The sequence below is a fragment of the Helobdella robusta genome (assembly GCF_000326865.2).
Source record: "Helobdella robusta unplaced genomic scaffold HELROscaffold_5, whole genome shotgun sequence".
Lineage (NCBI taxonomy): Eukaryota > Metazoa > Annelida > Clitellata > Rhynchobdellida > Glossiphoniidae > Helobdella > Helobdella robusta.
The window spans coordinates 6,303,462-6,317,254 of NW_008705254.1; the positions used below are offsets into that span (position 1 = coordinate 6,303,462).

The 13,793-nt window shown below is 34.7% G+C and overlaps 4 protein-coding genes across 4 annotated transcripts; 2 read left to right on the forward strand and 2 right to left on the reverse strand.

Annotated features, from left to right (window-relative positions):
* Positions 1–211: 211 nt before the first annotated feature.
* HELRODRAFT_163782 (hypothetical protein) lies at positions 212–4,768 on the forward strand (the record flags this gene model as incomplete). The annotated part of the gene is made up of 7 exons (XM_009027557.1): positions 212–220; positions 1,197–1,326; positions 1,725–1,859; positions 2,006–2,088; positions 2,944–3,057; positions 3,850–4,018; positions 4,656–4,768. 7 exons carry the CDS (start codon positions 212–214, stop codon positions 4,766–4,768), a joined length of 753 nt encoding a protein of 250 aa, XP_009025805.1.
* Positions 4,769–5,025: 257 nt separating this feature from the next.
* HELRODRAFT_68359 (hypothetical protein) lies at positions 5,026–7,106 on the reverse strand (the record flags this gene model as incomplete). The annotated part of the gene is made up of 6 exons (XM_009026971.1): positions 5,026–5,082; positions 5,175–5,245; positions 5,351–5,425; positions 5,522–5,566; positions 5,764–5,855; positions 6,961–7,106. The coding sequence occupies 6 exons, from the start codon at positions 7,104–7,106 to the stop codon at positions 5,026–5,028; spliced, it is 486 nt and encodes a 161-aa protein (XP_009025219.1).
* Positions 7,107–8,677: 1,571 nt separating this feature from the next.
* On the forward strand, positions 8,678–9,874 carry HELRODRAFT_163784 (hypothetical protein; the record flags this gene model as incomplete). The annotated part of the gene is made up of 3 exons (XM_009027558.1): positions 8,678–9,157; positions 9,328–9,430; positions 9,795–9,874. 3 exons carry the CDS (start codon positions 8,678–8,680, stop codon positions 9,872–9,874), a joined length of 663 nt encoding a protein of 220 aa, XP_009025806.1.
* Positions 9,875–10,131: 257 nt separating this feature from the next.
* Positions 10,132–13,547, reverse strand: HELRODRAFT_163785 (hypothetical protein; the record flags this gene model as incomplete). The annotated part of the gene is made up of 3 exons (XM_009027559.1): positions 10,132–10,149; positions 10,311–10,384; positions 12,701–13,547. 3 exons carry the CDS (start codon positions 13,545–13,547, stop codon positions 10,132–10,134), a joined length of 939 nt encoding a protein of 312 aa, XP_009025807.1.
* Between the last annotated feature and the right edge of the window lie 246 nt (positions 13,548–13,793).

Here is a 13,793-nt window from a genome sequence, read left to right on the forward strand (position 1 = left end):
CTCCGGTAATACGTGCACACACACACACACGCACTAAACTTAAACAGATAAACACAGATATATGATATATAAATTAAGAAATATTATTGCAATTTCAGCATTGTTGAGTTTGTAACTAAGTTTTTCAATTTTTCGAACAATGATTTTATCAATATTCTTCAATTATTTTATCAATGTTCTTCAATTTGAAGAATATTGATAAAATCCCAGCATGTTCGGCGTTAGTTAACTTCCAATTTAACTTTTCGATTTTTCTAGCGTTTAATTAGTTTTACAATCTTCAATTTCGTTAACTATAACACTTTTATGTGTTTTCATTATCGATGATTCCTCTGTTTCTAAATTTATTGGTAGGAAAAATTCCAATTGCCCGTTGTTGAATATTTATTATCGGATGTCATTGTTCTATGAGCATTGATTCGACTAGTCGTAAATTATAATGGTTGTTATTGTGATGTAAGATTTCAACATTGTGGTCCAAGTTTTATCTAGTAATTTTAATTTTGTGTTTCTCTTTCAGTTGATTCTTTACAGCACCAGTTTGTGAGTCGTGAGTCTTCTCAATAGCTTTTTCGTCGTCATACCAATATATCCGGAATTATGGTGTCCACACTCACCAATATTACATTTGAATGAATATATTAGATGGCTATGATCCATTATCGATTCGGGCTTACTAGTGCAGTTGTTTTTCATCACGACGAGATGACGTTCTTTGGTTGGAGTAGTATATTCGTAGTCTAATACTATCGTTTTCGTTGGTTGCTTGGACGTATTTTTTTTTCTGATTTTTTTCACGATTTTTTCATCTCGTTTGAAAGCAGTTGACATGTGGTTTTTATGAAATATTATATATATATATATATATATATATATTTATTTATTTATTTATTTATATTTATATATTATCGGATGTCTGGTTTCTATGAGCATTGACTCGGTTAATCGTAATCGTAAATTATAATTGCTGTTATTGTGATGTAAGATTTCAACATTGTTGTCTAAGATTTATCTAGTAATTTTTATTTTGTGTTTCTCTTTCATGTGATTCTTTATAACGCCAGTTTGTACGTGAATTGTGAGTTATTTCGATAGCTTGGTTGTCGTATAACCAACTCTGTAGTTAGAGGCAAAACAAAATAGTGTAGTAACCCTTGACGCTCGTAACTACTAATACCGATGTTATAACTTCAAAGACCTCTCTGTTTCCAAAACCAGTGTTGAAGCTTCCAACGATCGTCAAGTGCTCATTCCGAAGGTTCAAGATTTTCGATAGATTAACACAACTGCTTCAAACTTTGTTGAACGTTTATTTGAATAACAACAGTACTAGAAACAATAAATTAATCCAGGTATCTACATAAATCACATTTACGACTTCGCTTTCTCTGCTGGAAACCTCACCAGAAACCTGACTATTCACTCGCTAATATACCAGATATTTTCACAATCCCATGATTGAAACTATAGCAAGGATAAATAATCCAAATAATAATATAGCGCAATTTGATCATTCCGGCAGTTATAACAATACAATACTGTATAAAATATGGTCTCCTTCCAACAATATATATATATATATATATATATATATATATATATATATATATATATTATAGTAATACTATATATATATATAATATATATTTTTACAGTAATGTATCATTAGAACCACATGTCAACTATATAAAGTTTTTTACATGTTTAATTTTTTATTTTTTGAGGCCCCAAAAAACACGGACTACATCTCTGCTTACCGGGAAAAGAAACCGGCGGAACGTTGACAGTTCGTCATCTGGCAGAGGAAATTGAAAAGTTAACTTCTATTGAAATTAATAACCAAAGAATTGCTTTTAAAGGTGGGCCGGTTTTTTCTGTAGATTCCATTATTTTTATTGAAGTCAATTTCTTTCAAATTTGTGATAACATTTCAAAAAGCTAAAACTAATGAACTTGACAATGTTTTATTAATAGTAGCGCGTGGATTGCGTTGTGATTTGAACAGGCCGCGAATTGAAAGACCTCAACTGCACTCTTTCATTGCTCGGAGTGAGGAACTGCAGCCAGATACACGTTCTCAAGATTAAAGTATTTTCATTTTATTAAAATTAACTACAATTATTTTCTACTTAACATCTTGTCTTCTCCAAAACTGAATTATAATTATTGTTTACTGGTTTTGGCCTTCAAACAGAAGACCAAAAGAAGTCCATAAAGGATGACTTGCTTTCGTTGCGTCTTTTTCAATCCCCCCTCCTACCACAGCATTGTATACTCAACATATTGAACAAAATGTTTTTATTTCAAGATGAAATAGTGAGAAAGAGCAAAACGGAATACCCTTTAAGCTCACATATGTTTTTGGAAACCCACCTACTCTTAAAGCGTGACATCCCCTATGGACAGCCCCAAAGTAGATCTTTCAAATATTTTTATTCAACGAAACTTCAGCTGAGCAAAATGAATTAATTATCCACACTTTAAAACTTAAAAGCCACCTTCAACTGAGCCACCCTCTTACAGTGAATATAAATCATTGTTCCATTGTTTGTGTTACATTGCTAAAATAATCGCTCGTTTGAGAATTTAATATTTTCAGTTAGTTTAGTTTTTCTCAATAGTAACTTACTCCCATATAGCATATGGCATATACGTAATCAGTGTTGTAAAAATATTCCATTACATTCTCACAAACAAATTTCAAAATAGAACAAGAAAGATTTAAACACGGGAAGAAGATTTATTGTTTATTGAAAAACTTTTTAAGGCAATCAATCAGCTGTGACTCGTAAACGCATTCATCAATGTTTAACTACGCATCGAGTTCAGCAGACTGTAAGCATTAACTGAATGACCCAGTTGAATCATTCGATTAACTTATTTGATTCTATCATTTGGACAACCTATTTAAGTGGTTTGTGTGACTTGATCCCATAAATACAGTACGATCCTGACCAGATGAAACCCATGTACAACTTGAACAAAATGGAAGCCGATGCCAAAGCCGTTGACGTTTGCACCAACAAACTCATCCACACATTTGACACCATGCAACGGGTTTTTAATAACATTTTTTTTTATTTTTGTAACATTAAGATAACCAGCTTTAAAAATAAATAACAATTTAACAACTTATTATTTTTGTTGTTGTTGTTAATATCAATGTTGTACGTAGACAATGCGTAATCATAGTTTCGTGTGCTGAACCTATTTATTCATAAAACCGCAGACATACACGAGATATCGTAAAAAGCAGCAATCATAAAAATTTGCATTAAAAAAGTCTTCAAATTCCCATTTCAAATATTTGTACAAAGGCGTCAATAGGGGGAGCATGCTATTTTGCGATTCAGCTTTTTTCATATTGTAAACATCTTTTTTTTTTCTGTTTGCCAAAAATGTGATTAGTAACTTCTTCAAAAACCTCAAGTATTCAACATGAAGCTTTTATTTCTCCAAATTATAAGAAAGGAAATCATACAGATGTATATTTATTTATTTTTATGTAAGGGCAGATCTAGAAAATTTGACGGGAGACCAAAATTTGACGAGGGGCCAAAAACTGGAAATACTTGGCAAATTTTTTCTTTTATATAGCACAATTTATGTCCAATTTATTATTTAAAATGGTGCTTTCAAGCAGAAAACTGTTTTTATGTACAAAAAGTAACTAAATGTTGACTAAATATTAAAAAATACAACAAAATGGTTGTTGACTGTCCTCCACTTTTTACTTGTTCGTCTCTAGCAAACTGCGTGTTTGCCAGAGACGATCGCGCATGATCAATGCAACGATAAACATTACAATTCATATTCATGCAACGACGACTCGATCAATGACGAATGAAGGGGGCAATTCCGAACCAAATGACGTTGCAATCGATAATGGAGCTGAAATGTGATATGAAGTGCTGCAGAGATGCCTACCAACAAATCAAATTTCAAGTACTACAACTTCATGATGACGAAAAATGCTTCCGGCAAAAGAAGTCACAAATTCTGGAACGAATAGAGGCACGTTTAAAATTAAATTAAAACGTGTATACATAGGCATACTGAACAGACATATATATATGCGTGTAGGTGTTGCTAGTGTACACTTTATTTTTTGATAACATTAAACGAACCTCTGAAAACATTCACCCCACGATCGCACCCGTAAGTTTGTCACTTCTATGACCTCACGAAGCAATCAACCTAATTTTCGAACGTTTGAACCGACGCATCCAACATTTAAAAAGTAATTAATAGTTGCCTTACGAATACCTCTTTTATCAATCGAAGAGTGCTTTCAATAGAAAACATCAATGGTATCACACACACACTTTACCGGAAGAGCAGAAATGACGTCACACATTGACGTCGTTACATATGATGGTTTGCTTAGTTGTGTAATTCATTGGAATAACCGTTTTTGGCAAAGTCGCGAAATGTTAGACCTTAAAAACCGCCAATCCAATCTAAATGTTAATACGTTTATACAATCAAAATAGTATCGCCTCAGTGACGTGTGACCGTTAATAAGTATACAAGAGATTTTTTTTATAAAAATTAGGACACGTTGACTTTTTATTTTTACAATGTGACCCCTGTGACACGGCCGATTTTTATGTACGACGAACATTATAAACGAAGTTAACTTTGGCTAATTTCAGATGAAAGAGTGCAATCTGAGAAACCTGGATCTTGGAGTGAGGGATATCTTAGTGAAGCCCACATTTGCTTGTTGCAAATTGTCTCAATGCTGTGCGATTATGAAAGAACATAGGATGGATGTTTTTGGTAATTTTTAGTCGAATTATATTGGATAATCACTTTTGTAAAAAAATGTTTCCTGAATATAAATGTTATGTTGATTGTAGTGAACATTTTTTAAATACTTTTCATATTTATTAACCAATTAAAACTTTAATAAACCAAATCCAAAATGGCAACTAAATGACAAAGATGACAATATAACACAAAACAAACAGTCAAATGCACTAGTGTTTTAATGAAAATATAAATTTTAGGAAATAAAGATATTTATTGAGATCCAGACGACCCAAAGCCATTGCTTCCCCTGTCTGTTTCATCAAGAGACTATGAACAAATTACATGAATAATTTTTTGAATACCGTTTCAAGGTGATACATATTGACAATGAAAACTTAAAATAATTCTGGTCAACTTACTTTGCATTCAACTAGATCTGGAAGAAAAATTCTTTCAAGTATTAACTGAGCTATGCGATCTCCCTTGCTAACTGAAACAACGTTCAACTATCACAATATAAACAACCAATCTACTCAAGATCGTTTAAGTAAACCAATAAAAAAAATTAAATTGAATAAAAAATTTAAATGAAGACCTTTAAATTCATCCTTCCCAAAATTGAAGAGCAGAACTCCAACATTGCCTCTGTAGTCTTCATCAATCACACCAGCTTCGTAATTGTTCATAAAATTTTTAATTATACATCATCTCACAGAAATTACATGCAAGCATATATATAACATGAGATCACAATATTTATAATAACCTCCCACATCAATGAAGTTTTTAGCTGCCAGGCCAGATCTTGGAGCTGTTGCATAATGAAAAATAAGAACATTTAAAAAGCTATACAAAAAAATTAATCGTTAATTAATAATCAATAAAAATTGATGAATTAAAACAGATTAATTTTTGATGTCAAATATTTACAAAAAAATAAAAATTAATAACAGACATGACATATAAATGAAATGCATTGTGTTACCATTGTTTAATTATAATTATTACCTATTCTCCCATAACAACCGGATGGCAAAGCAATTTGCAGGTCAGTGAGAACTAAGGTTTTACCATGTGGCTCAACAATATAATCATAAGCACTGTATCAATTTTAAGGTTCCATTAAACTATATAACAATTGATTTTATATAATTATATAGTAATTTTATATAAATGCTCTCTACTTTAAAACAGTGATACAAATTTTTCATTCAGTTTTAATAACAAAAAGGTAATTCATATTTATCAATGTGTTTGTTTTAGCTGTATTATTTGTGTAGCTATATAAATATAATAAGGTATAACTCCTGAATCATGTGACTTTGTGTAATGAATGAAGTAAAAACATACATATTTTTGAAAATACGTGAAGAAATAAAAAACAAAATTTTAATTAAAATTTTAATTGGGAAAATTATATTAATAGAGTTCAATTATTAGGCACTGATATATATAGAAAAAAGAAAATTTAATTTAAAAATGTTTTAAAACCTGGACCCTTCTGTTTGCTTTTATTTTAACCCAAACCTAATTCTGTCAGTTTTTGAGTAGTTGTTCAGTTTTATAACGAAATATTTATAAATTCTTTTTACAAACTCTAAAATTGTCAATTAGAAAACTATTTTAAAACATTAAAATTCAATATATATATATATATATATATATATATATATATATATAATATAATACAATATATATATTATTATTCACTGCCTCCATACAAATTACACTACGACTATAGACTTATTAAACCTAAATAAAATGTAGCACCATCAAGTGGATCAGGAGCTGGAGTATAATTATAAATTACTTCTTTATTTATAAAATATACGGTATATGCAATTTAAAAAACCCTAAATTTTGCAGTTAACCAAAAAATTACTATTGAGTTTTTGTTTTGTTTACTGAATATGGACTGATGGTGCTGGAAAATGATCAGACATTCAACAACATTGAATCAATGAATTGATTGAAATGGAAAACCAGTCTCTAACCAAACCAGTCTTAATTGTAAATTGACCCATTGTCATTAATAATCACATAATTAATCAATAAAATGATTGAATGTGAATTGATTGATTCAATCAATGATCTGAACATCTGATCGTCTCATATCAGTTGTTTATTGCATTGCATTACTTAACTACATTATTAATCATAAATCATTATGGGACAAATAAACAGTTCGCTGTTCGGTTTACAAACCTCTTCAAATCGTACCCAGCAGCCAGCTTGGAACCTTTTGTTGGGGTGTGAGCATTGTCGGACAACTTCGCAAATCTCAAGACGGGCTGCTCTTGCTCAAGTTTTAAGATTTTGTTTTGATTTGGTTCGGCAAACTCGCAAGACATGTTTGAAAATTTTGTCGGCTTTCCAGGAAAAACTTATGCGTCTTATACGATCAAAAATAAAGATCAAAATTGCCGGCCAAAAAAGGAATCTCGCGGGAATCTCGGTAATAAGCAACTCATTAAAAGTGGACTCAGATAACAAAATATTCATGAAAATTCGCCCTATCGACAATTTAAAAAGAAATTACGTTTTGGGAAGAGATAAATAGATGTAGGCTATGAGCTTATATATTTGAATTTGTTAAAAACAAATAATGTTTTGCTAGTTTATTATATATAAGCCATACATATAGAATAATATTAGTTACAAACTCAACAATGCGGAAAATGCGTTGATATTTCTTAATAACTGTATATTAATTATTCTTTAAAATCAGGATCTGACAGACGCAGAAACTGTAACAACATGCAAAGCAGTAAATAACACCGTGTTAAAAAAAACTAAAAGCGAAGTGGCCTCAAAACGTTTGAATTTTGTCAGTCTGTCACATAAAATAATGAGATCAAGGTCAATTCCTATAACGTTGAAGTACGGAATCTTTTTCAGTTATTGATGGAAGACATAAATAAATCTAAATATGAAATATTTAGAGATGCCCTCACAGAATCAGCCAAGGAAGTTATATCTATGAAGGAGCAAAGAAGAGGCCAGAAATAGATAACAGATGACATAGTATCTCTGATGAATGAACGAAGGAAAGTGAAAGGCCGCAATCCTTATTGATAAACAAAGTTGGACAGAACAATCAAAAAATGTGCTTAGAGGCAAAAGAGAAATAACGGAATCAATGGAAAAACTGCAAACAATTATTTCCAAACTGGTTCTTTTAAGTGAAAGAAAAGGTTTGCAAATTAACTTCAACAAAACGAAGTGCATGGTTATCAGTAAAAGCAAAACCGCTCCGATCTGCTCGATAATCATTAATGGTAAACAGGTGAAACAAGTCAACAACTTATTTCGGAAGTCGGAAGTCGCTCAATGTTGGATAACTGACTGGCCGCAGCATGGAAATCGCAGAAATGCTCGAGCGTAAAAGAATTGACATCTGCTGCCTTCAGGAAATCCGATGGAAATCGAATGGTGTCTGTCATGTCAACTCAGACAAAGAAAAATATAAACTATTCTGGAATGGTCAAAGGACGGCCAAAAATGCTGTTGTAAATGTGATATTGATATCAAACGAAGGATAGCCATGGCGAAAGATGCATATTCTAAAATGAAAAACATGCTCACCAACGATAAAATCAGATTATCAACAAAATTAAAACTGTGGCAGTAACAAATTGTCGCATATATCTTCTAAAAAGTATATGATTGCATCTGCAAACATCTTCGAAGTTTCTCCAGCTCCTGTTGAAAATTTTAAGAATATGAGTTAAAAATTGAAAGTATATGGTAAAAACCCTTTCCATTATTTTTCCATGCAAGTCCTCTTTTAAGCTGGACCCGTTTACGCGCTGCCAATGAAACACGAAATTTTGGTTTAATATGTTATTGTCATTTTTACGATTTTGAATCCATAATTAGATTAAATTTAGCAGGTTTTGTGATGTTGCATTTAATTGAAAAAATGAAATGTCTGAACAACCGTTTGAGCGATGCGCTTGTCAACTTGAAATATGATGATTGTTGGAAGAGAAAAGGTAATTGTGACAGTGACGGTAGTTCTTCAGTGCTGGAAGCAAAATTGCAACAATTAGTTGAAAATTACGAAACTGATGTTGATGCGATTGTTGAAATCCTGAAAAATTCAAATAAGGACTCTTTATCTGACGAAAATAGCAGTTGGCTTTCTTCCAAAAATAGTTTTGCCAACATGCGGGTTAGTGATAGTGAAACGACAGAAGAAGAAGCTATTGCCAACGTTAGTGATATTGAAACGACAGAAGAAGAAGCTGACGAAGAAGCCAGCAGATCACTCACCATCATCAGCACTGCACGTTCATGCAAACTCACTTCATCATCATCTGCTGTGGCTGTCTATAACAATCAGATGAATGATCAGTCGGAAGTTGATTTTGAAGATGATTTTAATGATAATGAGCTAGATGTTAGTGGATCTTCCATACTTCTATCTAGTTTATCTATTTTATTTATTTGCTAGTAGTTGAATCAAAAACACAGCTAAGCTTAAAAATCATTATCTATTCAAAAAAGCTAAATCACTATTGTTTTTACTGATATTTTAGTTAATTTTACATTATTTCAACAATGATTAAGGAATTATTAGAAGTCGAGAAAAGCATTTTGAGCCATCAGAAAAGTGAAGAAGCTGAAACAGAAGATTTGGAAGATACAGATGTTGAATATGATCAGGCTGATGGTCTGTTGTGCTGCCGTCATTGTCTTGTTTTACAAATTCTTCAAAACTTCATTGTCTCCCAGACTTTGCTGAATAAAATAATTCTACATTTTATTATTTATTTTTTTATTTATTTGTAGGTAATTGATTAATTTATTTTTTATTCAAAACCTGTAAAGTACTTCAAGAAGTTTTTGTCTCTATATTTTCATTTGGGATGGTTGTTAATGTTAAGTTTGATCAACGTTGTATGTATTCATCTTGTAAATGAAGTAAGCATGATGTGTAGATTTTTATTTGTATTATAAAATTGAATTAATAAAACTTTTGAAAAAGAACATTTGAAAACATTTGAAATTATAAAAAATCAATTTCTGTCTCCCAGACACAAGTTACCAGCCAGCCGACAGCAAATACCTTGATGTCCTCAAAAAGTATTTTGGGTATTCTAAATTCAGGCAGTAAGAATCTTTATAACACTTTTTCTTATCAAATATTCAGTTTCTTATGGATCACTATGTTAAATATTATCTAGACAGTTTTATTGACAAATTACTTTTTGTTAAAAAAATGAAAATTGAAACATTTCTGTATGGGAGAATGAAACATGCGATCAACTAATTGTCTAATGCAACCTGCAAACAACAAATTCTCACCATTATTCAGACTCCAGTGGAGAATAATAAATTCCATATTAAATGACAGGAAGGATAATTGTGTCATTATGAGTACAGGTAGTGCTGGTGATGATTGTAATCAAGATGATGATGATGATTATGATCATGGCGGTGGTGATTGTGATCATGGTGGTATGATAATGGTGATCACCACCATGTGGTCAAGATAGTGATGATGATGATGATGAGGACAACAAGACAACAATGTTGATGAGTGTTGGTACCTGGTTCAATGCAATGGGTGTGACCTTGGTGATGGTGGCTGCCTGAATTTCAACCATCGGTTTAATAACATTCCCTTCAAATGAATTAACAATACCCGAATATTTCATTACTACATCATCAGCATCAACCACAAATCAGCATCACATTACCACTCCACATCATCACCAACAGGTTACGGCAAGAGTTTGTGCTACCAGTACCCATCTGTGTATTCGGGGAGGACCACCATCGTCGTCTCCCCCCTCATATCCCTCATGGAGGACCAAGTCATGGGTCTCAAGTGAGTGGGTGGTAGAAGGGTTGTGGTTGTTTGCTGCTTCTATTTTGAATTGTGTTGATTGCTCACCTGTTCGATTGATTTGTTGGTTACTTGATTGATTGATAAAACAATTGGTCATTTAGTTGATTGATTGATTGTTTGATTGATTCATTAATTCATTCATTAATTCATCTATCTATTTACTGGTTTGTTGTTCAGTTGATGATTGGTTTGTTGATCATCAACTGATTTGATGTTAAGTGCAGAAGTGGAATGATGCAAAGTCACCTTTCATGGAAATTTATTGCTATTAAAATTGTTAACATTAAAATATTCACCTCTATAATACTATAATATATTTTCATGTTCATACAACTGAAGAAGAACACGTTTAGACGGCATTTTCCCCGAGATCGGGGGTTGCCGTTTGGCTACCTATGATGAAACCGAAATACCCCTCGACGCCATCCACATCTGTCACTCGCCTCAGTATCACGCAACCCCGCTTTCATTCTGTCCTTCTCCACCTGCTCTCTCCATCCCAATCGCGGACGACCCCTTCCTACCACTCCTTCAACCTCGAACTCCAACGCTCGCCTAATCCCGACCCTTTCATCCCTTCTCAACACATGTCCATACCACCGCAATCTCGATCTCCTTATCAATGTCACAATGTCCTCATTCAGTCCCATCATTGACATCAGCTCTGTACTACTCCTCCTATCCTTCACTTTAACTCAACACACCACACATCATCCTCACCATAGCTCTTTCAGCCCTCTGCAGTACACTTTCCTCCTCTCTCCTCAACACCCAAGCTTCACCACCATATACCATCGCTGCTCTCACACATGCTTTATATACCCTCCCTTTCATCTTCACTGACCATTTCTTTCCACGCAATACCCCACCCAGTTCCCTAAATTTCATCCATCCCACACGAACTCTAGCCGTAACTGCGCTCAAACATCCTCCATCCGCATTCAGCTTATCTATCCCCTAAGTAAACAAAGCTTTCCACTCTTTCAATATCACCACTCAACCCCGTCCTTGCGTCCGTCCTATTAATCACACCATGAACACATTTCTTACATTTGAACGTGCTTTCCACGTTTTTCAGTGCCCCCCTCACACAACTACATCTCTTATGCACCCATTTCTGACATCTTATACACAATACCGAGTTAGCCTTCACTCTCCTGTCATATACCCCACAGGGGTCTATTTTACTTATCACTCGCTCCCCACCTTCCCCACTCACCATTACCTTCGTCTTACCAATATTAACTTTTAACCCTTTGTTTTCAATAACACTTTTCCATCTGTCAAATTTTAACTGCAATTCTTCCATGCTATCAGCCATCAAGACTAAATCATCTGCATACAAAATCTCAAATAACAACCCCTCCATTATGTTTCCACACACAACATCCATCACAATTGCAAACAGAAACGGTGATAACACTGATCCTTGATGCACTCCTACCTTAACACTAAAAGCGTCCGACATCCCCCTTCCAACCCTCACCTTTGTCTTTGCCCCTTCATAAAGCTGCATCACAGCTTTAACAAGTCTCTCATTCACTCCTTTCTTCCTCAACGCCCATTCAATGACCTTCCTCGGTACTCGATCAAAAGCCTTTTCTAGATCCACAAAACACATGTACAATCTTCGTTTCTTCTTTCTATAATTCTCCTGCAATTTCACCATGAACAACGCATCCACCGTTCCCCTACCAGGCATAAACCCACACTGCATTTCATTAACTGTCACCATACTTCTCAACCTCCTCTCAAGCACCCTCTCCACTACCTTCATTCCGTGCTCTAGTAATTTCACACCCCTGTATGACCCACAATCTCTCACATCTCCTTTGCCCTTATACAACGGCACCAACACACTGTGTCGCCAATCCTCAGGTATAGCCAACACACAGTCCCTGTATCTCTCCCAAACATCTCCATCCTTACCACTCTCCCAATTTTTAGCCACCTTCACTTCAAATGCCTTCCTCACCTCTGCATCCTGCAACTTCCATGTCTTTCTCTTTGCCACAAACTTATCCTTCTTCCTCCTCCCCATTTCTTTTGATGTCACATCCATCACAACCATACTATGCTGCAACATACCAGGTATCGCCTTCACATTCTTCACATACTTCCTATGTTTGGTCCTTACCAATATATAGTCTATCATCGATCTATGTTTCCCTGATCTATAAGTAATCAATCGCGCTGGTTCCCTTGTGAACCAAGTATTCCCCATCACCATGCTATGTGCATCCGCCAACTCCAACACTCTACGCCCTTCCTCATTCCGTATACCATATCCCCATCCCCCATGTACACCTTCATATCCGTCTGCATCCGCCCCCACATGACCATTCAAATCACCCAACAACACCACAAACTCATTCAACCCCGCTTGCCCAATCTCGTCAGAAACATCATCATAAAACCTATCCTTCTCCTCTTCCTTCCTACTTTGTTGCGGAGCATATCCTGATATCACCCTCACTATTACTTTTCCAAACACCATCACCACCACAATTACACCATCGCTTCTTCGCCTCACTTCCAACACCTTCTCCACCAACTCTTCTCTTACCATCACACCAACTCCTCCAGTACCATCATCCCCCTTCCACCACAACTTATATCTTCCACCTTTAGCCCCCACAAACCTTGTACCCTCACTCTTCCATCTGATCTCCTGTAATGCAGCCACGTCAACCATTCTCCTCTGCAGCTCCTCCACCACTTCCAAACTTCTTCCTGTCAACGTGCCTACATTCCAGGTACCAAACCTCCAACCCATTGACGTACAAGTAGTCCTTCCATCTATAGTGCCTTGCACCGCCACACTATAGAGTGGGGTGCCAGTAGCCAGACCATCCACAGGGCCTTGCACCACAACCCCATAGACTGGGTCTCCGGAGATTCTTCGCACCCTCTTCTGCCGGATACTGAGGGCCATTGTTATTTCCGTCATCATAAGTATTATTTTTTGGCTAGTTTTTACGCAGGACGCCCTTCCTTACGCAACCACAGTTATAAGCGGTGGGCCTAGCCTTTGATGATCCAACATCACTCACAAGGCAGTGAGGGTCAGTTTAATGTCATAACCAGGACATCATGTTCATACAACTGACGAATGTAATTAGTGTTATGTGATAGCAATGTAGTAATAAAGTATTGTTGCGATGGCAACGTTATAATGTGT